The 24,753-nt window shown below is 51.6% G+C and overlaps 2 protein-coding genes across 2 annotated transcripts; one reads left to right on the forward strand and one right to left on the reverse strand.

The window, feature by feature from the left end:
• Nucleotides 1-1,060: 1,060 nt before the first annotated feature.
• Nucleotides 1,061-23,927, reverse strand: USP14 (ubiquitin specific peptidase 14). Its single transcript, XM_064170575.1, has 16 exons — nt 23,729-23,927; nt 20,237-20,382; nt 19,615-19,647; nt 17,740-17,844; nt 15,314-15,417; nt 13,293-13,351; nt 11,099-11,229; nt 10,758-10,838; nt 9,944-10,023; nt 8,284-8,398; nt 7,064-7,129; nt 6,034-6,126; nt 4,162-4,290; nt 3,000-3,060; nt 1,896-2,003; nt 1,061-1,792 (listed from the first exon to the last, which is right to left on the reverse strand). The coding sequence occupies exons 1-16, from the start codon at nt 23,742-23,744 to the stop codon at nt 1,641-1,643; spliced, it is 1,479 nt and encodes a 492-aa protein (XP_064026645.1). The 5' UTR covers nt 23,745-23,927; the 3' UTR covers nt 1,061-1,640.
• On the forward strand, nt 23,743-24,126 carry LOC135189811 (methyl-CpG-binding domain protein 2-like). Its single transcript, XM_064170536.1, has one exon. The coding sequence runs from the start codon at nt 23,743-23,745 to the stop codon at nt 24,124-24,126; it is 384 nt and encodes a 127-aa protein (XP_064026606.1).
• Nucleotides 24,127-24,753: the final 627 nt, after the last annotated feature.

Below are 24,753 nucleotides of genomic sequence, written 5' to 3' on the forward strand. Positions count from 1 at the left end.
GAGAGAGATCCTCACGGTGAGGATCCCAGCTGGACCTAAAGGCTACCGCTAGATCTGAAGGCAGCAAGCTTGCAGAGCCCTGGAGTCTGTGCCTCTGTGCTGGTGACAACTTGCAGTGCAGCTGTCAGCTGTGAGAAATGCACACAGCTCAACAGAGCAGCAGAAAGGGGGCAGGTCTCGTGCTGAGAAGGCAAAATAGTGACCCTTGGGGTTTGAAATAACTCTCAAGATGCGACCAGCAATAAAAGATTGTGACGATGGCATGGGAGGAGGGTATGACGGTGTTCAACTGCCAGCAGTAGCTTCAAGTCAGCAAACAAACACTGCTGCTGGGCCAGGACTGGCAGGATGTAGTTCTGCAAAGCAGCACCCAGGCACAGGTACATTCTCCTTTCTAAATAGGGGCCAGAAGCCTCTAAAAGCAGAGCAGCCTGTGCAGCACCCAGCACCAGAGGCAGGACTGCACTGAGGTCTCCTTCAGGAATGGAACTTGGCTTTTAAAAAAATACCTCCTCTGGTGAGCTCCATGGGGCAGCTGGGTGGTGGAAGCAGTAAAATAAGCACCAGCACAGCTGCACGTTAGAAAACCCACCTGGGACGGGGACACTGGCTTCAGAAGTGGCCAAGAGAGGCTGAGGGGGGTCCTTTCTGAGCCAGCAAGGCAGTTGAACCAGCCACATGGTCACTGTTAAGGCGCAGCAGAAGGTACTGCTCGCATGGACCAGGAGGGCCCAGGACACATTAAAAATCAGCTCCTCTGCAAACTGGTTGAGCTCTGTTGCAGGCTTGGTGCTTGTCTGGCTGCAGCCCACACTGAACTCTTACTGTAGCCTGCCACCAGTATCCAGCTGCTGCAATCCTGTAGGGCAGGAGCAGAAGTCAGTGTAAGAAAGCACAGCGCTGCAGCCACCACACTACTGAGCTGGAGTCAAGTAGCAGGGCATGAGCTAAAACTACAGCTTAAAGAACAAAGTGGGGGAGGGTGGCTTTATTAGAAGACTGCTTCAAGCCATTCATCAGTGGTGGCCCAGCAGTGGACACACAGAGGTTCTGAGCACACTGCCAAGAGAGGAGATGCTTTAATGGAGACGCACCAGCGGTCACAATCGAGTTTGCAGTCACAAGGTGCCAGCCACAGAGCAGCCCCAGGCAGGAGCCAGGCTGGACAGGTCTTGGTTTGCAGCCACTGGTGTTGGCTTTGGGCAGCAGCATTGAGTTACACAGAAAGGCAACAGTTGCTCTTCTACCTCCCTAACAAAACTGCCAGGTGAGGCAAAGGATGGAAAGCTACTGAACTGTGGTGTAAACCATGCAGGAGTAACAAGTGTGAGAGTAGGTGTGCAATAAATACTTGATGACAGCAGAAGGACCAGGCCAGGGGCAGAGGCTCATTTGAAAAAGAAAAATGAAAACCTCTTCTGCAAGCCATGAGAGGTTTAATGGAGCCTTGTCACCACCCCAGGGGGGAGCCCTGTCCACAGCCACAGCATGGTACAGGGGGCAGGTTGGAAACACTCAGCCCTCTTCACATGAAAAGGGTTGAAGAAGTGATTTATCCACTTGCTAAAGCTCTGGGGTTAAAGAAGTGATCAGTTATCAACATTTATTTCACACCTAGGCAGAATGACTACAACTGAAGCCTACTGCTCAGCTTGGTCCTCCACGACTTCAATCCTTCGAGGCCCATACAGCAGGACATAAGCTATGTGCCAGTCTCCGCCCCCAGATAGCCTCAGAATGTCCTCAGGTGTGACAATGCTGACCTTGTCATCATCAAACTTAATCCATTCGTCTGCAAGAGAAACAAGAGCAGTGTTTGTACTGAAGCTACACTCAGCACTTCAGTGGCAGCAGCTGGGCAGTGGCTGAGGGCTGTAGCTGAGTGGATTTTTTACCTTGTTTCCTCTTAACCCAAGAGACGTAGTGCCCAGAGGAGCTGGACCTGCCCTGGTGTGTTAGCACTGCCTGCAGGTCATAGTAGCCACAGTTATTGGAGCCAATGTCTGAAGGAAGTGAGAAAAGGAAACAAAATGATGAGTCTGGTGAAGAGTTTCTGTGTTGAGCAGCACACAGCCCACAGGCACCAGCCATGCCGCAGAGCTGTGGCTCTGTAAAACCATTCCCAGCACAGCTCCAAAGCAGTGAGCTACAGGCAGCAGCTTCCAGGCAGGAGAGGCCCTGGGACACAGAGGACACTCTCACTGTTGTGTGTTTTGCTGCATCAACACTGCCCAGTGCAGTGAGCTCAGAGCACTGAAAGCAGGTGGTGTGAGCACAGCCCTCTGAACAGGTGGGGCCTACACCTCCTGCAAACTCAGCTACTGTCATGGCTCAGGATCAGTCATTGAAGCACCAGGGCTGATGGGCTGAGCCAGGCTGCTGGGCACAGCAGCACACCCACTCACAGTGGGTCAGTTGTGCCAGGCAGCTTTTTGACAGACCAAAAATGGCTAATTCTGAAAGCCCCCAGAAGGCCAAAATAGCCCCAGCTGGGCTCAGCACTCAGCACCCTGTGCTTTCTCTGCTCTCCAGCTCAGCCATGGCCTCAACCCCTCAGCACACAGCCCTCAGGAAGCACTAAGCTGTAACAGTTTGGGATGGCCTTCAGACTGAGTTTTGCTCAGCAAAGGATTTCTTGTAGGAGGAGGAATGCTCAGGATGTCCAAGCCCCCCAGGTTTATGCACCACGAGCACAGCAGTTTAGAGGCCACTTCGGTTTTGTGTTGACGAGGACAGGTACAAAGCACCAGCCCGAGGCAGGCAACGTAGCTTCTGATGTGCTGTGCAGCAGCACTGCGCCGAGGGGTGACAGGTCACTGACGCCCCCAGCAGTGCTTCGGCTCTGCCTTGTATCTTTCCCTCCCGTTTCTGCTTCTGGAGACTAATTTGAAAAGACAGGACAAGTACTCAGGGCTCTTGAACCGTTCTTACCACCAGGCCCACTTCAACAAGAGCAAACAGGAGGTGACTTGAAGATGGCTTCAGGTGCCTGTACTCACCGTCAGGGAAAGAAAAGGGCTCGTACTTGACTTCCTTCTGTGCACCATCACTTTTGCTGGACTGCAGAACAAGAAACGCTGAGTTAGTGGGGAAGGGTCTTGAGACAGCTTCAACACAATCACATCTGACATCAACTTCCATTCGTTCAAAGATCTTTCTAAGCACTAACATTTTATGTTCAGCTGGACACAAGCTCCAGCACTGTACTTCTGGCTGCCCATCTGCCTGAGCCCAGAGCAAAGCTAGAACCACTCCAGCACACACAGCCCAGACTGTTCACCCTCCACAGCACAGGGCTGGAGCACAACAATGATTCTGCAACTGAAGCTTTTATTCCGTTAGGGACTTGCTACAAGCAGAAGCAGCAACAAGAAAATCCCAGAGGCAGACTCTCAGTGCCACTACTCCCTATTTGAAGGAGCCCTCTTCCTGACCCCTAGCTGTGTGAAAGGAGGTGCAAGCCTTGTGCAAATGTTCTAGAGCACTGCCAGGAGTTAGGCCAGCAAGAGTGACAATTTTTAAACCCAAATAGGGCTAGACCACTGCAGTTTTAGCTCATTTACTGCTTTTCTTCATTAAAGAAAGGCAAGTTCTTTTAGGCTCATGGCCAGGGCAGGAGATGAGCCTGCTTGCTCCCTTCTTTAGCTCATTAGTAGGTGCAGTCTACATTTTTCAGCCCTTGTGCAACTCTCTCCAGCTGCTGAAGAGGAAACAGCTACCTGCAGGCCACTGAACAAGTCCCCTGCAACAGCATTTGAAGAAAGCAGTTCTAAGTAGCAGAAAAGTTTCAGGCACAACACTGCCAAGCAGCAGCACTACCCTGTAAACCAGTTTGAAATAGGAAGGTAAGCAGTGATGTGTTTGCTTCCAGCACTGAACATTTCTCCTCAAGCACAGCAGATGCTGCATTTTCATGACAACACACAGGCTCTCAGGATGTCAGAGGTTGGAAGGGATCTGTGGAGATCACCAAGTCCAACCCCCTTGCCACAGAAGGACCACAGAATCCAGTGCAGGTCATACGGACAGGAAGTGTTTGAAGCTCAGCACCAAGCAGCCTGAGTGCTCACTCAGCAAACAAGACACTCAAGAGAGCTGAGTTCTCTCCATTTCTCCCCATGCCCCAGTTCAGGTGTCTGGTTCAAGTCCAGGCAGACTCACATTCTTTGGCTGCTGGTTTACTTTTTTGTCTTCTAGGTCTTTGAATTTAGATCGGTAAGAAACCATTTTTTCCTGGAGGTCTGGAGTGCACAGCTCATAGACATCCAACATAAGAGGAAACTTAACATCCTAGAAAGGAAGAAGCACAAACATGATGAGCACCATCAACAACAGAAAGTTGTTCTGCCATGGGAGGGCAAGACTTAGTCCCAACAAACACAACTCCCAAGCACATTTATGACAACTGGATCCACAAAAATGTTGCTGAGTCTGTGCCTGAAGGGCTGCAACCCTCCCACAGAAGATCTCCAAGTCAGTGTAAAGTAACCAGCACAAACAACTCCATTCAGCATGATTTGATTCGTTATCTGCTGCCTTGGTTTTATCCTATGAAAGTGCCCATGCAGAGCTAAGAGACCAATGCATGCAGAAGGGCTTACACTGGTGAAAATGCCTTCTATGGTATCTAACCAGCTCCCAGAGCAGTGAATGTGCCTTCAGCCCTCAGGGCTCTGGAAGGAACAGGCAGCAGCCATCCTGATGCTCCCCAGGCAGCCCAGGAGGTCCAGCAGCCAAGGCCAGAAGCAGCTGTTTGCAGCTGGGCCCTGCACTTGTCAGTCAGAAGGGCAGACAACAAAACTCCAGCAGAGGAAGTGTTTGCCTGCAGAACCACTTCTCAACAACTGCAGAACACCATCCAATAACCAAAACCAAAGCCTCTCCTTAAATAAATTCTCTGAACCACCAGTGAAAAGGGACTAAAATACATCCTAAAAACACTGCAGCAAACTCCCCTCTGCCCTTCACCTCCTCCCAGTCCAGTCTGGTAGCATAGCTTGCCACAGCTGACAGCTGGGAACAGAGCTGCTTCCCACTTCAGCAGAGAAACTGCACTGCTCATATTTTAAATGTAACTCAAAAGCAAACAACTTAGCAAGCAGCCTTCAAGTATTTACTTGTCTACAGTCACAGAATCACTGAGGCTGGAACAGACCTCTGAGATCAAGTCCAGCTTATGACCTAACACCACCACATCATCTTAAACACCTCCAGAGATCAGGACTCCATCTCCCTGGGCAGTCCATCCCAGTGCCTAATGACCCTTTTCATTAGGACGTGCTTCCTCACCTCCAACCTAACCCTGAGGTAGTACTTCCTAACCTCCAACCTAACCCTGAGGCAGTGCTTCCTAACCTCCAACCTAACCCTGAGGCAGTGCTTCCTAACCTCCAACCTAACCCTGAGGCAGTGCTTCCTAACCTCCAACCTAACCCTCCCCTGGCACAGCTCCAGGCTCTCAGCACAAGCTGCCTGGCAGCAGAGCCTGACCCTCACCTTACTGCAGCTTCCCTTCATGGAGCTGCAGAGTGTGCCCAGGTCCCCCCTGAGTCTCCTCTCCTCCAGGCTGCACACTCTCAGCTCCCTCAGCCTCTCCTCCTCAGCCTTCCCCTCCAGGCCCCTCCCCCAGTCTCGTTGCTCCTCTCTGGCCCCACTCCAGCCCCTCAATACCCTCTAGCAGTGAGGGCCCAGAGCTGCACACAGTGCTGCAGGTGAGCTCCCCCCCGTGCCAGCACAGGGTAGAATGGCATCCCTGGTGCTGCTGGGAACACTGCTCTTGATACAAGCCAGGATGCCATTGGCCTTTCATGCCCTCTGGGCACACTGCTGGCTCACGTCCAGCCCTTGTCATTGCCAGGTCCTCACTCTGCCAGGCTGCTCTGCAGCCACTCACCCCCAGGCAGTAGCACTGCATGGGGTTATTGTGGCCGAACGTAGGAGCCTGGCCTTGGTCCTGTCGAATCGCATCTGACAATAAAACCTTGTTAAAAAGCATGAAGAGAGGAATTCCACTCCAGCAGGCAGAGCACTTACCTTGAGCACTTTGGCATTCACAGACTCTTTCTCTTTGTAGAAAAACCTGACCATCTGGATAGTCAGGTAGGCTGGCAGGCGACTGATCTTCGACTGGAAAGAAAAAGTCAGACAGTCACAGATCTTTACACCTTAGCTCACCCTCAGCCACACACCTGTGTACATACCCCTCAGCAATGTGAGCAGCTCTCCTCTTTGGGAGCTCTCTACAGCAATGTACTCAAAGAAATAATTACAAGCTTGTCTTAAAGTTCTTGCCAGTGGATGTTCAGATACTGCACTGATATAACTCACGTTCGGGCAGCAGTAGCTGTGTGTTCTGGGACAGAAAACTGACAGCTCATAAAAGACTCACAGAATTGTTTGGGCTGGAAGAGCCCTCCAAGCAGCAACCCAACCCCACCATGGCCACAAGGGCCATGGCCACAGGTTTCTTGAACACCTCCTGGAATGGGGACTCTAACACCTCCCTGGGCAGCCTCTTCCAATCCCTGACCACTCTTGCTCCAAAGAAATTTTTCCTCATCTCCAACCTAACCCTGCCCTGGCACAATTTCCAGATATTTCCTCTCCTTATAGCACCTGAGACTAGGGAGAAGAACCCAATCCCTCCTAGATCCAACATACTTTCAGGGAGCTGTAGAGAGCCTCCTCTTCTCCACACTAACTCCCCCAGCTCCCTCAGCTGCTCCTCCCCAGCCCTGTTCTCCAGACCCTTCCCCAGCTTTGTTGCCCTCTCTGGACCTGCTCCAGCTTCTCAATGTCCTTCTTGCAGTGAGGAGTCCAAAACTGAACCCAGCACTCAAGCTGTGGCCTCACCAGTGCCCAGTACAGGGCACAATCCCTGCCCTGCTCCTGCTGGCCACACTACTGCTGATCCAGGCCTGGGTGCCGGTGCCCTTCTCGGCCAGCTAGGCTCACCCTGGCTCATGTTCATCCAGCTGTCAACCAGCATCCCCAGGTCCTTTTCTGCCAGGCAGCTTTCCAGCCAGCCTGCCCTGTCACAGAGGCCAAGAGAAGCAGCACTCACAGATTTGATGTAGAGGGCATTTCTCTGAAGGGTTGGAGAGAGTTTGGTGATCTCCTCCTGAAGACGCTGCAGTACAAAGCACACCAAAGGCAGTAACACAGATCCACCCCGAACCCCAGCTCACAGCACAGGCCAGCAACTAAGCCTGGCTCTGCCAAGCCCTCTGCTGCTCTCAACCATTCTGATGGTTTGCAGCTCCCCGGCAGCCCATTCACTTGTTCAGCTCTGGGCTCCCAGCACAAACTCTCTCTGTAAATTTTATTTGACAGGAGTAGAATTTGCTACCAGTTTTGGTTACAAATTGTCCCTGGCTTTGCTCATGCCAAGCCTGAGCACAGCTAAAGACAATCTGAGGTTTCTGGTGTGGAGAATGTGCTCATTTCTCAACTCGCATCCTGAGCTGCACTCTAGCAGCCAGGGGCTGACCCTCTGCTTCCACGGACAGCCTGACCTGGTTGTTGGTGTAGTGACTCTCCTGCTACAGGCACTGGGCAAAACAATTCCCTAAGAGGCTTTTTTTACCCAAAAGTGATGTTTCTTCTCAAAGACTCTTTTTAATTTGAGAGTGTTAACTATTTGATCTCACTGTGCCTTCTGAGCTGTCAGAAGAGAAAATGCATACACACACAACTTGCTCCAGTCCTCCACAAACCAGACTACTGCTCCCACCCCTGCTGTTCCACAAACACTTGCAAAAAGCAACTACTACAAAGCCTGGGAATAGCCTTCTCCTTCCTCCTTCAGATTCTCCATAAACACCCAAAAGCTTAACATGCACAGGAAAAGCTCACTGTCCTTTAAGAAGCTGAAATGAAATACACAGTTTAAAGATGATGTTCTGCCATGGAAAGTAACAGCGCCTGCAAAATCTACAAACCTAAACTTAAGCTTAATTATTCTATCACCCTATTTTAAAACTGACTTTGGGGGATCCATCTACGGCAGGTTTAGATCACAGCCCTGCTCAGCCTGAAGTGAAAGCCAGTAGCAAACAAGGAGCAAATTGGATTGCACTTGGTTAGCTGCAGGGAAAAGTGTGTCAGAGACAAGCCAGTGCTCTGCTGGAGTCTGTTTTACATTGGCAAGCAGTTCACTTGCACTGCTCTCTTCCTCCTAAACACCAACATAAAGACTGCAGCTCTGCAGAGCTCAATTCCAAGCCACAGATCAAGAACACAGGTCACTGAGAACCGCAGTTCAATGAAACTGTAACGGCTTACCAGCTTTAGTCCTGTAAACAGGTATTTCACCTCTTGATTGATAAAGCAGCTAAGCTGGAGTAGATTCTCCTTTCCTTTAGTCACTTCCTCTTCTTCAGCTTCTGTACATTTCATGCTTCACAAAATTAAGGGAAACCATCATGCACCAAGAGCTGAGCCACTGCTCTAGTGAAAGCAGCATGCTGAGCAGCACAGAACCCTGTGCTTGTGCATCCACTTTTACTTCTCACAGCAAAGGAATGGAACAGCCCTTCCTAAGCAAGCTGTTCCCTCAAGCAGCCTTTCTTTCTAAGCAAGCTCTTCCCTCCAGTGGCAGCTGAGGCAGACAACATTCTACAAACCATAAAGACAGGCTTTCATCCTTTCAGCTTGTGAGGCCTGCTTTGTTTTCTCTTCTCTCCCCAACCAGCCGAGCCCCAGGACACAGTTCACACTAACTGGCTGCCAACACCAAGTTAGGAAGTCCTCCTGCACCATTGGTGTTTACAATTAATACAGCTTTTCCAATCCTGCTGCTGGCCAGACTTCCCATTTCTTTCCCCAAGGAGAGTCTCTTTTCCCTGCCTTACATCTGCCTTCTTCACTGAAGCCCATTTCCTCGTGATTTCCTACACATTCTTCTACCTCTTCTGTCCCATCTGAGCTGCATTAGTTTCTGACCCATCCAACAGTGTGCATCTAATTCACTTCTTAAGAAATCAATCAGGCTGTGGCTTGTGGATGCTTGGTAAGCCACACTCCCTTACAAGCCCAATAAAAGGCCGCTTAGGACAAGCATTACTTTTATTTGGATAAAACATGACAGCATCCTCAGAGATGATACCTGGCAGCCTCCTCCAGGGAGCAAATCTGCTCTGTAAACATAGAGGGGTTTTCCATGTAAATTTCCACTGCCATTCCTCCTCCCTCACCATGCTTTCAGAATTCCAGAATTAACCAGGCTGGAAAAGACCTTTGAGATCAAGTCCAACCTATCACCTAACCCTTCTAATCAACTAAACCATGGCACTAAATGCCTCAACCAGCCTCCTTTTAAATGTCTCCAAGGATGGGGACTCCACCAACTCCCTGGGCAGCCCATTCCAATACCAATCACTCTTTCTGCAGAGAACTTCTTCCTAACATCCATCCTGAACTTCCCCTGGCACAGCTTGAGGCTGTGTTCTCTTTTTCTGTCACTGCTTGCCTGGGAGAAGATCCCAATCCCAGCTGGCTGCAATCTCCCTTCAGATAGTTGTAGAGAGCTTCGAGCCTCCTCTTCTGCAGGCTGCACAGCCACAGCTCCCTCAGCCTCTCCTCACAGGGCTGTGCTCCAGGCTCCTCCCCAGTCTTGCTGCCCTTCTCTGGACACCTTCCAGCACCTCAACATCTTTCTTAAATTGAGGGCCCCAGAACTGGACACAGCACTCAAGGTGTGACCTCATCAGTGCCGAGTACAGGGCAGAAGGATTTCCCTGGTCCTGGTGGCCACACTACTGCTGATACAGACCGGGATGCCATTTGGCCTTCTTGGCCACCTGGGCACACTGCTGGCTCATGTTCAGTTGCTGTCAATCCCCAGGTACTCCTCTGCTTGGCTGTTCTCCAGCCACTCTAGGTAGTTCCTTCACCAGGGAGTGCTGCTTGTTCTGCCTGGCCTGGTGCCCTGCCGTTAGGATACGCCGTTTCGAACTCGATGCTGAAGAACTGGTCAATTAAACTCTTCTTTTTAGAAGATGCTGCTGTGGCTCCAGACTCTGTCTGTAAAACAAATTCTCTTATGAAATGACTTTACACAGCAGGTAAAGAAGCTCCCCTTCTCAGATAAAATAAGCCCCTTCTTTTAAACCCCTTCTCTTCACCTCTCTCTGGGTACATTTCCTGATAGCCACTCAAGCTCCTTATACAGTGCAGAGGTTCCAAAGCAAAAGCACTCAGAGTGCTGCCAGCACCACATCAAACCATGTTGGCAAACAAGATTTCAATCTGAAAGTCAAACTTCCCTGCTCAGCTTAAATCTGTCTTACATTTTAGAGTACTCCATCAGATTTTTGACACTGCCAAGACTCTTCCCAGAAGAGATTTTACAGGGTGAGAAGAGTCAGCCTGGTGAAGTCCTGGGAAAAACTTGGACTCCTCAGGTGGATGAAGCCGGGCCCGCTGTAGCCAAGAATGCTGTAGCACATTTCTTTCAGAAAACAAGCTTCTAGGTGCTTAATTCACAGTTGCTCAGGCCCAGCTGCTGCATGCTCCCAGACACCACCATGCTAGCCCAGCATGTGGCTCACAAACCCAAAGGGAAGTGCTCCCAAAGCACCACTGAGGTGCCACAGGCAGCAAGGTGCCAAACAGACTCCTCAGAAAGCAATTTCACCTGCTGGGCTACAGATACACCTCAAAGAACTCACAGAACAGCCAAACTTTAACAAGAAGCACGTCACCCACAAGTGCAATGTTACAAATGCTAACTCTGCTTAGAAGAAGACTACAATTACCTCCATAACTGTATCACCTTCAATGCCTTCCAGCTTCTGCTGTAGCACCCTCATCATCTGCACCCAGCACTCATTGGCATCCTAGGAAGGGAAGAGAATATTTGGTTGTAACTTTGAAACCCAGCAACTTTTACACTACAAAACCAAATGTGGGGGTTGGACTAGGAGATCTTTGAAGGTCCCTTCCAACCCAACCCATTCTATGATCCCTTAACTAAGAATTTCTCCCAGCAGACATTTTCAGAGCTAGCACCTGATTCTACATCCAGCCGCTCTGCACAGCACAAAAGCAACCACTCGATGGGACAAACACACACAACGAGCTGCTTGGCAGTCTTTACCTGTTGGAGGTACTGGCCTTGGTCGCCCTTCTCTGCAAACTGTGGGAAGGCCATGTGTAAAAACTGCAGGAGAATGATAGGTGGGATACTGGAGGAGGTTTTATCCATGGAATCAAACAAGTCTCTAAGAGCTTGAAGAAAAAGTGAAGGCTTTGAGAAGTGGAAATATAATGCAAACATGGCAGGAGGTTCAAAAGCACAGTAAAACAGCAGCAGTGTTCACAGACCAATCATTTGGCAGTGCCCAGTTTGGCCTTTCCATAGCAGAATCCCATTTGCACAGTGGTGTAACAGGTCACTAAGATCTGCTTTGTGAATGTGACTTTGCAAGTGCACACTTGACAGTTCGAAGGGTTTGGCACATCTCTCTCCTGTCTGCTAACAGAGGAGGAAAATAAAACGTTTGTAAGCAGCTAAGACTGCATTTGAAACACCCCTGAGGAAGAGCACTTCCACAAGCAGCAAGAGAAAGCCGGAGGCACTCACAATCTGTCCTCTAGAGGAGCTCAGTTTCACCAACTACTGGGAAAAAAATCTTCATTTTTCCCAACTAAAATGCCTAGACAATGCTCATCCTTCATCTAAGACCCAGGAAAGCAAGACTGTGTGTGCACCTGTGCAGCCAGCAGAGCTCTGGGCAACTTCATGAATGTTACTGATCACAGCACACAAAGATTGCTCCACACTATTGTCTCTGTCTTCTCTACTCAGGTTACAGGATTTGGAACCCACAGATCACTTCAGAGACATTTGTTAATCCTCACTGCCATCCTGCAGGGTAGGCAGCAGCCTGCAGAGTCACTACTCAACACATGGAGATGAGGAATCATAGAATCAACGAGGTTGGAAGAGACCTCCAAGCTCACCCAGCCCAACCTAGCACCCAGCCCCATCCAATCAACCAGACCATGGCACTAAGTGCCCCAGCCAGGCTTTGCTTCAACACCTCCAGGCACGGCGACTCTACCACCTCCCTGGGCAGCCCATTCCAATGCCAATCACTCTCTCTGGCAAGAACTTCCTCCTAACATCCAGCCTATACCTCCCCTGGCACAGCCTGAGACTGTGTCCCCTTGTTCTGTTGCTGCTTGCCTGGAAGAAGAAGCCAACCCCACCTGATTACAGCCTCCCTTCAGGTACTCATACTCTTGAGTACATGACGGTAGGCAAGAGCAGAAGGAACCAGCTGCTTCCCCTCTAAATTCACCACTGAGGGACAATCAGTGTGACACAGCAATTACAAAAGATGCCCTAAGTGCCATGCAGGGATTCTAGGCCAGCTCAGCACTAGGAACTCCTTAAGCCCTTCAGAATGCTAAAAAAGCCGAGCTGTGACCTTAAAAGGAAAGAGGGGACAGCAGGTGGATGTGGTGACAAGGGGAGGGGCAGGCATGGCTGCACAGAGTAACCACTGGACTTACCACTCCAAACCTCTATCAGCAGGCATATCCACAAACCTTCCCTTCCTTAGGTTGTTTTGGGTTTCCTTACATGGAATGGTAGAAATCCCAGTGTCCTGGCCCAGCATCTTAGTGGGGCAGTGGAACAGAGTAAAAACCAAACCAAACACAAAGTGGACAGCAGCAGCCTTGTTCAAGTGTCAGGGCTCCCACTACAACTCCAGTTAGACCCTGGAGATCCAGGCCATGCTGGGCACCCCAGCAAAGAGCAGCTTCCCTTTGGAAGGCTCTGCTTTCTGCTGCACTTGAGAACCTGCCTGAGACCACTGCTAAAGTACCAGCAGCCACCTTAACAGTAACGCTCAGCCAACCAAAACACCAGTGAAGTTCATGTCCAAGGGGCATGGCACCAGTCTAGCACTAAGGAACACACAGAACTGAACACTGAAATGTTTCTACACAAAGCAGTTGAGGCTGGCTGGATGCTGCTTTAGGGAGTTCCAGTCCCTTGATGCCTGCATACAAACCAGTTATGAGGTAGAAATCCTTTCTTGTCTAAGCCTTGAATAAACCTTCCCCAGCATGCAGCTAGGTGACAAGCAGGGATCTGTGCTTTGTGGCCACAGTCAGAATAAGCTCTAAAGATATTAAGGACAGAACAAAATGAACCCGCCAGTGCTAACAGATCGGAAAGTGCTAAAGAAAAATACAGGAGTTCTAACTGTAATTTTCATCTGCAGTCAGCAGGAAATCAGACACCAGCCTGAACCCTGGGTCCAGCCCTAAACACCGACCTGCAGTAATGTATTGAGCAGAGGCCATTTCTCCCGAAGCTCTTAAGGCACCACCATATCTAAAAGAAAAGAAAAAGAATTTGTTTGCAAGTCAACACAATCAAGCAGAGTTGTCAGGTCTTTCATCATAAACAGCCAGCAGTTGGATTTACTTACATGCACCGAAAGAAACCAATCACCAAGACAAAAGCAACTGAAGGTGAGATTTACTCGCACGCACTCACCCGGAAGGCTCAGCTCTTTTGCAAGCAGTGCATGGATGCAAAGGAAACTGGCATCCTTCAGACAACCAACAAATGCCGGCTGAGAAGTCTGGATGCACCACTGCTGCTCCCCTAAGCCATCTGCGGCCAGGTCTCACTCTGCCTTTGCAGAAACCGAGAAACACGGTGGGAGAAGCTACCCCACTCCTGGAATGCTTGGCACAGCTTCCTGAGGAGTGTGGAAAAGTCTCCAGGGAAAAGAGAGTGCCTGCCTCTGAGTCCAGCTTCCCACGGACAGCAAGACCACTTCTTGTCCTTCAGCTTGACAGGCTTCGTCCGGACAGCAGCACACTGCAGCCCCAGACGGGCCGTGTTTGGACACCGGCACGCTGCAGCCCCAGGCGGGCCGCGTTCGGACACCGGCACGCTGCAGCCCCAGGCGGGCCGCGTTCGGACACCGGCACGCTGCAGCCCCAGGCGGGCCGTGTTTGGACACCGGCACGCTGCAGCCCCAGACGGGCCGCGTTTGGACACCGGCACGCTGCAGCTCTAGACGGGCCGCGTTTGGACACCGGCACGCTGCAGCTCTAGACGGGCCGCGTTCGGACACCGGCACGCTGCAGCCCCAGACGGGCCGCGTTCGGACACCGGCACGCTGCAGCCCCAGACGGGCCGCGTTCGGACACCGGCACGCTGCAGCCCCAGACGGGCCGCGTTCGGACACCGGCATGCTGCAGCCCCAGACGGGCCGCGTTCGGACACCGGCACGCTGCAGCCCCAGACGGGCCGCGTTCGGACACCGGCACGCTGCAGCTCTAGACGGGCTGCGTTTGGACACCGGCACGCTGCAGCTCTAGACGGGCCGCGTTTGGACACCGGCACGCTGCAGCCCCAGACGGGCCGCGTTCGGACACCGGCACGCTGCAGCCCCAGACGGGCCGCGTTCGGACACCGGCACGCTGCAGCTCTAGACGGGCCGCGTTTGGACACCGGCACGCTGCAGCTCTAGACGGGCTGCGTTTGGACACCGGCACGCTGCAGCCCCAGGCGGGCCGCGTTCGGACACCGGCACGCTGCAGCCCCAGACGGGCCGCGTTTGGACATCGGCACGCTGCAGCTGTCAAATGTTCTAAGTTGGCATTAAGCAGACTTCCTTAAAACAGCAAACTGAAAAACAAGGAAAAGCTTTCAAACAGTTTCTGTACTTCGCAAATAAGTCTCAGTGCTAAATCACTAAGGCTCCAGACTGCAAGTACTGCAGCAACTCCTTCACAGTAGCCTAGGAGGTGCAGCTAGGCCAGACTCTCAGGAAAGCACTGAATTTGAATGGGATTAAACTCCCAGGAAGGTGGCAAAGCTCTGCCTGCTCCTCACAGATTTTAATATTCATGCCTTACTCAAATCCAGGCTCACATTGCCCTGTGTTCTTCTTTCCCCCACCTTCACAGTTTCCAAGTTTCTCACGCATGCCTTGCACACCATGGCAAAGGCAACAGCAGCAGCACTGAACTGGAAGGATAATTGACCACTTGCACATTTCAGTCCAGAATAACAAAACCCCACAAAACTCTCAAACTCAAAGCCACCAACAATTCAGGAAAGCTGTTCTACATTAGAACAAAGAAAACAACCTCCCCCAGGTCACACACGTCCACCTGGCAGCCACAGGACAAAGCTCCAGATTAGCCTTGAGCAGGTGCAAAGAACCACAGGCTCCTCTGCCAGCCCACACCAGCATCAAGACCACTGCTCCACCAAGATCCATTTCCCAGGCTTGAGCAAACATTTCAGCCATGCCACTGCCACACTTACTCCTACCTTTTAAGGGCCTCTTTCACCTCTGGCACGGAGCGAATGCACTGCACCGTGGCATTCATGTAGCAAGTGTTGCCAAGGTTGGTCAGTCCACAGGGCAGTTCCATCTATCAAAACAATTGACAAGGTGCTTGAAGGGCTCAGGGAGATGCACAATCATGTTGGCACAACTCCTGTGATGTGACGCTAACATCCAAACAAAGGAATGATCAAAGACATGCAAGACCTGCAGTATCCCACCACATCTCAGCAAGCTTTGCCTGCTCTGATGATATTCATCACTGCCCCACCTGGTGCCTACACTAGAGGGCACTCAGGAATGCTCTGGGCTTTTCTTCTCTGCAGGTTTAGTGTAATGAACTTATTCTTCAAGCAGAAAGTCACTCAGAAAACTCAGTTCTAATCTCATTCAAGTTTTGAACTCAGAGGTTGATTTCCACATGACTCCATTTATACACACACTGATGTCTTCATGAAAAACGTTATTCAGTAAGACTCTGAAGCTGATGTTCATAGTTAGAGAGAAAAAGCATTATTTAAACTACTCTCCAGAAGTCTGCAATAGGTCATTACTGTGGCCAGTTCTGATCTCCCCATCAGGAGAAGGGCACAGAACTGTGGAGTGAGTCCAGAGGAGGCCACAAAGATGATTCAAGGGGTGGAACAGCTCTGGTGCGAGGACAGACTGAGGGTGCTTGGGGTGTGCAGCCTGGAGAAGAAAAGACTCCAGGGGCACCGTAGAGCTGCCTGCCAGTGCCTGAAGAGAAGGAAGGCTGCAGAGGGGCTTTTCCTGAGTGTTTGGAGACAGGCCAAAGGGGAATGGTTTGAAGCTGAGGCAGAGCAGGGTTAGACTAGAGCTGAGGACAAAGTTCTTCAGTAGGAAGGTGGTGAGACTCTGGCACAAGCTACTCAAGGAGGCTGTGGCTGCCTCCTGTCTGGGAGCATTCAAGGCCAGGTTGAAAGAGGCCTTGAGCAGCCAAGTCTAGCTGAGAGGTGATCCCTGCCCACAACGGAGGGTGGGAGTAGATGACCTCTGTAAGTCTCCAGATGTTGATCTGCTGGAGGGTCTGACCAGGCTGGATCACTGGGCTGAGGTCAGCTGTATGAGGTTTAACAAAGCCAAGTGCTGGGTCCTGCACTGGGTCACAACAACCCCATGGATGTTTCAGGCTTGGGGCAGGGTGGCTGGAACCTGCCCAGCAGAAAAAGACCTAGGGGTGCTGGTTGGCAACAGCTTAAGATGAACCAGGGTGTGCCCAGGTAGCCAAGAAGGGCACCAGCATCCTGGCCTGGATCAGCAATGGTGTGGCCAGGAGGCGCAGGGCCGAGACTGTGTGAGGCCACACCTTGAGTGCTGGGTTTTGGGGCCCTCACTCCCAGAAGAACACTGAGGGGATGGAGCAGGTCCAGAGAAGGGCAACCAACCTGGGGAAAGGTCTGGAGGCAATGGCCTGAAATTGCACTTGCGAGGGTTACACTGCAGCGTAGAAAGAATTTCTTTGCTGCAGAAGTGGTCAGGGACTGGCAGAGGCTGCCCAGGGAGGTGGTGGAGTCCCCAGTTCTTGGAGGTGTTGAAGAAAGGTGTGGCCATGGCCCTTGGGGACATGGTTTAGTGACCATGGTGGTGTTGGGTTGCTGCTTGGACTTTGTCTCTCATCTATCTCAATGTCTGCGCAAAACCGGGTAAATACCCTGCTAGTGCAGGTGTCAAGAAGCAGAAAACCAGTGCTAAGGCACAGCTTCATTTTCATGCTTCCAGGCACAGAAGTGTCCCCATTCTGCAGGTACAGCTGACAACACCCAGGCAGCTGCGTGTGATGGAGAGATCCCAGTTCAAACCACTCGAGAAAACAAAGCCTTTCAAAACAGAAAACAACTCAAGCAGAAGTTACTTCATTATAAAAAACAATGGTTTCTGCTCTTCCAGACTGTACTCCAGAAAGCAAAACCTATGACCTATCCCACTACTGCCAAACTTACTTTTCTCAGGAAGTTCACTGCTCCTACTGACAGAGACAAAGAGAACCTCACACACACACCACCCTAAACACAGCTTTGTTTCCACTCACAGATCTGAAGGAGGCAGGAAACGATTTTGTACATCTAAGAGCCCTCATTCAGACAAAGGTCAGGAGTACTATAGCCATGGCAACACAACTTTGTCTTCCAGAAGATCAGCAATGCTGGGTTTAGAACATTTCCTAAGCTGCCTGCTCAGAGGAAGAGCAGCACTCTTTTTTGTGACCTCTCCATCGAACTCCAGACCTCCTGATCCAGCTGGCAGCAGTGATGTGAGTGTAAAGGTGGAGCTCTCTGAGAAGCCAGAAATGCAAAGCGGGCTCAAAATCCACCCCTAAGCAATTGCAAGCATTTAAAAACATCTGGTTGTTCTGAGGTTTTCAAGCAAACAAAGTCTGAAATATGCTTACAGCTGAAGCCAGCTGCTCCTCTGTCATGTCTTCGACAAAGACGGGTCGGGCAATCGGCTCTTCAGGAAGCGCATCTGCGGAACCCATCATTAACAAGGTCATCCCCTTGGAACACAGCAAAAACAGCCATCAACATCTAACAGCAGCTACTGCCACTCTAAAGAAAAAGAAAATAATTAAGCACTTGACATGCTTCAGCTACTCCCCCCCAGAGCAAGCAGAACCTTCCTCCTGGTTTATAGATCCGATGCTTGGCTGCTGTGTCTTAAAGCCACACTTGAACTTTCTCATCATCTAGGAAGCACTTCCTGACAACAAGGAGCCTGGCAAGCTTGTCATCATCTGGTTACATTTCCAGTTCCAGATGGGACTAAATTTAACATTCATGGGATGCCCCAGCATGAAGTGCTCAGAACAGCTCTCTTCTTGACAGACCACCAGGAATTGAGCATCTCCCACACTTCTGCGTCAGTACTGCTCTTTCCCACAGGCCTCAGAGAACCCCTTGGAGCCAGGGATAACTAAGCAGATAAATTCTGATTTGGGAAAAGCAGCAACGTTCAGGCTGCTCAGTCAGCAGCATCTCCAGCTCTCAAATGCAGGATTCTCTAAGCAACAACAGAAACATCCCTCAACTTCAGCCTACAACCTTGGGAAACACCTCAGAGAGATGTAGGCCGTAACGAGGACTGCAGCTCCCAGCTGAGAATTGGCTTCTCCACCTGATAAGCAAGGAAGAAAGGGAAGTGCCATCCTTTGGTCTGGCAGGTTCTAAGGACATTCATTGAAAAGTGAAAAAGTTTAGGCATGAGGACTGACATTCAAAAGGGGTGAATGCAATGGAGTTACCATGCTTGCTGGACTAGCATCAGGAGAAAGGAATTTTTCAGCATTCAGCAGCTGCAGGAGAACTTGGACACAATAATATCCATCAAAGGGGGAGAAAATGACTGAGGCCTTGAAAAATACAATGGCAAGGAAAAGAAGGGACAACAGCGTGGAAAGAAACTGCTCTGACATTCTAAATAAACCCCTAGGGCTTGTCTGTACACAGGACTGAGCTACTAAAGGCAAGAGCCTAGCAGTGCTCAGAAGAGGGCATTTTGCACTGTGATTTTTGCTACAATAGCTACAGGCAAGCTAACAAACTTATTACAAGGGTAAGAATAATACTACACCATTCCATCTGAGTAAAACTTGTATCAAAGAGATGCTACAAGATACCCAAGGAATTTTCAATGCCCAAGACCACACGAAGGTAGATCTTTGGGATGCCCTGCTACACTCCAGTGGCTAAGAAACAAAACGATGCAGGGTTTTGTGTACCTTTCTAGCCCAAGGTATCAATAACAAGTGCTAAGAGCTTTGTTTTTGAACAACCACCCTTCAGTACAGGGGAAGAAATCTCAGCAGGCTGATCAAAGATGAAATGGGGAGAGATGTAAGTCTGTCTACCTTCAGCACTCACAGTGCAACAATCTGCCAGGCTGAGCACGCACAAACACAGAGGAGCACAGACAGTGCCCTAGCTCACAGCTCTCTTTGACCAACACTGCTCATGATGATGGTCACTGACAGACAGCAAAGAGCCACTGCTTTGACCTAGAACCCTTCCTGCAGGCACGAGACACTCCCAGGGACTTCAGGAAGATGCTGTAAGCTCCCTATGGATGCCACAAAAGGATTTTCACAAATCAATGTCAAGAACTTGAAAGAATGCTTAGCTGTGACAGCTCTAAAACTACTTTTCCTCAAGGCCTGACTTTCAAGAAAGAGCTACCCATTCAAAAACAGGAGCCACAGAAACTGAAACCTGTCTTTAAATGCCAAAATAAGAATCAAACTAGTAAAATTCAGTTATTCCTCAGAACTTACATTCTTTATTTTCAGGTTCCCCCAGTCATCATCCTGTATTTGAAATTAAATAATAGACAAGTTAATTATCTTGCAGCAAAAGGCAAGGAAGTACTTTCATTGGCATTAATCATTACTTCTAAACAGACAACTGTGTTTCACCCAGGAATCCACAACACTGTTTACACACCATCAAGTCTTGGCTGCTCTTTAGCCAGACAAGTCATCTTCTCAACAAGGTTCTGTATCTGTTGTTCAACACAGCTTAGACAGAAGCAGCTTTCTGCAGGGAAGCTGCCTACGTCACATCACACAGAAATCTCCAGCAAAGAAGCGCCAGAGACATTCTTCCTAAGCCATAAAGCAAAAAGTTACATTCAGATGCTGAACACTGAACAGGACCAGAACAGTGTTTGGTACAAGGGTGAAGAAGAGTTTGAACACAGCAGTGTAACCTCCCAGCCACCTGTGCCAGCACTCTGCAGTAGCAAGCACTGAATCACACAGCAGTATCTGAGAAGCATAAGCAGTTTAACCCACAGGAGGAAAGAGCTTCTGGAGGAACAGTGCAGTGGTGGTTGCTGCTCTTCAGGTCATAAGATGATCAAGATAGAAAAACAAAAATATAAGAACAGATTTCTACCTTCAGAGTTCCTCCTTTCACCATAACCTTCTGTCGAGCAGGCTGAACTCCAGTCAGTGCAAACAGCTGGGCTTTGAAGACCATCGGAGGCTCATCAGTGTTCAGCTCCACACCATCGAATTTCTCCTTTCCCCATTTCACGTTGACTGCAAACAAAAATGTTCAAAACCAGATTATTTCCTCATACACATGACCAAGACTAACCCAGGATTGCAAATTCCACTCCAAAGTTAAAAATTGTGTTCTGAGATGATGTAAAACCTGCCAACAGTGCAGCTAAAGGGCGGCTGCTCGCAGGGGGTCTCAGCCACCAGAACACGTCTGCAGTAAGGCAAACAGCAAGCCACACACACTGAGGAACTCTGCAAACAATAACCTGTGTGACAGCACCTGGAACCCCTTAGCAAACCATCACAGGAGTGGCTCACGAGCAGCTCTCCTCATCTCCTGGCACTGCTCTGGACACATACTTCTGAGGAAAGTTCAGGTGTGCAACTCCAGATCACTCTTCCATGGCATTTCCATCATCCTCCAACAGCCAACAAAACTATCATAGAATCAATCACAGAATCATTCAAGTTGGAAGAGACTTCTGGGATGAGGACCAACCATTAACCCTACTCTACAAGGTTCACTCTAAACCATATCCCTAAGCCTTCAGTTGTTCTTCATAAGATTTATTCTCCAGGATCTTCACCAACTCCAGCACCTTGAGATCTTTCCTGCATTGAGGTGCCCAAAACTGGACACAATACTTGAGGTGTGACCTCATCAGTGCCCAGGGGGACAATCATGCTTTCCAAAAGCAAATCAACTGTCTGCCAGCCATGGTTTCAGCTACCAGGATGGCTCAAGGGGAGCCATGCACGGAGGTGAGTGTGTGCTGAGACATGGGCACACAGGGCACACCTCCTGTCTCCTCTCAGCAGAGGCTTAACTCACAGAGTCATTTACCAGGCCATCACTACCATCCCCCTTGGTTTTAGAATCATAGAGCTGTTTAGGTTGGAAAAGCCCTCTAAGATCATCCAGTCCAACCACCAGCCCAACACCATCATGGCCACTAAACCCTGTCCCCAGGTGCCGTGGCCACATCCTCTGGAGTGCCTGCAGGCATGGGGACTCCACCACTTCCCTTGACAGTGCTCACATGAACAACCTACCTGCCAGCAAACAGCCTAGCACAGGCCATAGCTCTAGAAGCCTTGAGTAAAGGTGCAAGACTGCAATTAAGAAGCAAAGTAAAATTCAGTCATGCAAAATCTGACTTTTGGAGCTGGAAATGTTAGGCAGTGACACGCAAGGCCCTGCTCTTTGGCAGAGAAGGTACTGAACAGAGCAGACAAGGGCCTGGTGTAAGCTGTGTGATTCTGAAGAGCAGCTGCACGTCTCTGCTCACTTCCCATCACTCAGAGGCACACAGGGCTGCTTTAGCAAGCTGCAGGTTGTCTAACAGGCTGCAAAATGCAGCACTCAGTAAGATTCTCTGTGCACTGCAAGTGGCTGAAATACCCTTTCAAGAAAGCTGTATCCTTCCCCCTGTCTGTGCCTCAGTTGTGAGTAATGGACCATGGCAGCTCTGGGTGGTTTTCCACAAAGCTCTTAAAGCCATGACTGAAACTGCTATCCATGAGCATTCAGATTTCAGCTGTATGTAGTGACTGTGATGGCTACAAAGGGAGGACCAGAACTTAGTTTAAATTAGCCTAGAGAGCAGCTCCTGTGACTTGTTTCTCAGCACTCTTGGCAGAAAGTACATTCTGATTTGCCCAACTTCCAATATTTAAAACAATCTATTTGTCATTTTGCATCTTCTAGATCTGCCAAGAATAACTTTTTCCATTTTGACACGTTCATAGAATGGCCTAGGTTGGAAGGCACCTTAAAGATCATCCAGTTCCAGTCCTCTGCCATGTGCAGGGCCACCTCCCACCAGCACAGGGTGCTCAGAGCCTCATCCAGCCTGGCCTTGAACACCTCCAGGGAGGGGACATCCACAGCCTTCCTGGGCAACCTGTGCCAGTGTCTCACCACCCTCACTGCAAACAATTTCTTCCTCATCTCCAGTCTCACTCTCCCCTCTCCCAGCTCAAAGCCATTGTCCCTCATCACTCCCAGCCCTTGTCAAAAGTCCCTCCCCAGCTTCCTTGGAGCCACTTCAGGTACTGGAAGACTGCTCTAAGGTTTTCCTGCAGCCTTCTCTTCTTCAGGGTGAACGGCCCCAACTCTCCCAGCCTGTCCCCACAGCAGAGCTTCTCCAGCCCTTTGTGGCCTACTCTGGACCCTCTCCAGCAGCTCCAGGTCCTTCTTGTGCTAGGTTCCCCAGAGCTGGAGGCAGTGCTGCAGGTGAGATCTGAGCAGGGCAGAGCAGAGGGGCAGAATCCCCTCCTTATGCTGCTGCTTTCCCTGCTTTGTGTGCAGCCCAGTACGTGTTTTGTCCACCGAAGCAGTGCACTCCCTCAGCTGCAGGCTTTTCAGTTCTGCACTTTTGAACAGCCACTCAGCCACAGCTGAACCCAGAGTTTGCAGCTGTCATCCTGCAATGGCTCTGACAACTCTGCACTCAAGGGGAAGACACTGAAGAGCACGACTAAGATTGCCACTGGGATCACACCAGAACTTCCAAAATTCTTAATGAGAAAGTAAGAGAAACTAAGCAAAAGGAAGGATCCCCACTGACCAGGAAAGGAAGCTTACACTGACATGCCGGAGGTCAGGAAAATCCTGTTACACCGACATCAGGATCCCAGTTTGCCAACCACGACTACAACAGCAAAGGAGCAGGAACACGACTGCACTGAGTCCTCTACACCCAGCTCCTCAGGTACTGAAAAGCCCCGAGAGGGCAGATCTGTGAACCGCAAAGGAGGTAGTGGCTGCTGCCAGAAGCGTCACTGCAGGCTCTGCTCATGCAGGCTCCGCTCATGCAGGCTCCCCGGCAAACAGGCCGGGCGGGATGCAGCGCAGCGTAACAAACGCAACGAGGAAGTAATGGATGCGAAGGAGCCGAGGCCGCTGCAGCAGAATGAACTCGGAGGCACGGCTGAAGAGCGCCGCTCGCCGGACAGACAGCAGCGCTCCACTCAGCACAGCACGGAGACAGCCCGGGCAGGGCCGCAGCGAGGCGCAGCCACGCACGGCGCGACCGAGCCCTGCCGAGGGCCCTCACGCCACCAGCGTCCGGGCCAGCGCTTCCTCCCCAGGCGGCCAGGCCCCTGCAGGGCCGGGCCGGGCCGCACGTCCCGAGCAGCCCCGGGCGCGCTCCGCAGCCAGCTGCGGCGGACACGTGCCGAACTGCGGCGGCAGGGCGGCGGGGAGCCTCCCGCTGCCTCCCAGAGGGACCACCCGCCTCGCCCGACAGCAGGAAGGGAGCTGGCTGGGGGAAGCGGGGCCGCAGAGTCGGGCTCGCCGCAGAGTCGGGCTCGTCGCAGAGGCTGCCGCAGCCGCGGCGGCAGCGGGCCGGGCCGGGGGCAGGCGGTGGGGTCAGCTCACCTGAGAAGAGCGGCATGGCCAGGGCGCGGGCAGCACGCCGAGTCTCGGCGGAGCACGGAGAGGGTGGCAGCGGGGAGTGGCGGGAGCGGGACGGGCGATGGCGGCGGCTCCGGCGCGTCCCTCCCTGCCTCGGGGTCTCATTCAAACCGGCCCCTCAGGATGACGCTGCACCGGGGCCTCGCCGGAAGCGGCGGCGCGCGCAGCGCCGGAAGGGCGGCGCCGGGGCCGAGCGGGGGCGCGCTGCGGGGCGCGCTGTGGAGCGCGGAGCGCGGTGCGGGGCGCGCTGCGGAGCGGAGCGGGGCGCGGGGCAGGGCGAGGCGGTGCGGGGCAGGGCGCGGCGGGGCGCGGGGCGGGGCGGGGCGGGCGGCGGCGCGGCCGGGCCGGGGCAGCGCTCGTAGCCTCGCCTGTCGGCGCAGCCGGCGGGAGCGGGGCGCGGCAGAAGCGGGCTGGGTAACCGGCGCTCGCTGACCCAGGAACGTGCAGCCGGCCGAAAGCAGTAACAGATAGGGTTCATCCTGCTGCGCTCTAACCGGACGCGGAGCCGTGGCCAGAGATGTCCGGGCGGCAGTCTGCGGAGAGCTCGGTGCCAGCACAAGCAGGGAGTGCTGCCGTCTCCAGGCTGTCTGGGTGTGGAGAGCAAAGCTGCAGAGGAGCGAGGTGGGGTCAGAGCGGCTCTGGTTTACCCTAGAGCTGCAGCGCCCCAAGGCAGCGGAGAGTGCGGGTAAGAAAACGGGGCGTAGGAGACAGCGTGGAGGGGAGAGGGGTGACAGACCCCTTAGGGACTGCGGCAGACTCGGTGATAGGTGACGGCTAAGGAGCACTGAAGCAGCTGGAGATGGTTAGTTTGGAGAAGGAGAGGCCTCAGTGGCTGCCTAGAGCTACCTGAAAGAAGGTTGTGGAGAGGTTGCTGGTCTCTTCTCATGGGTAATTAGCAATAGTACAAGAGGGAATGGCCTCATGCTTCGCCAGGGGAATCTTAGACTGGTACACGAGGAAATGTTTCTCTCAGCAGCTGCGGAGTGGTC

Source organism: Pogoniulus pusillus, chromosome 34 (genome assembly GCF_015220805.1).
Source record: "Pogoniulus pusillus isolate bPogPus1 chromosome 34, bPogPus1.pri, whole genome shotgun sequence".
In the NCBI taxonomy this organism is placed as follows: Eukaryota; Metazoa; Chordata; class Aves; order Piciformes; family Lybiidae; genus Pogoniulus; species Pogoniulus pusillus.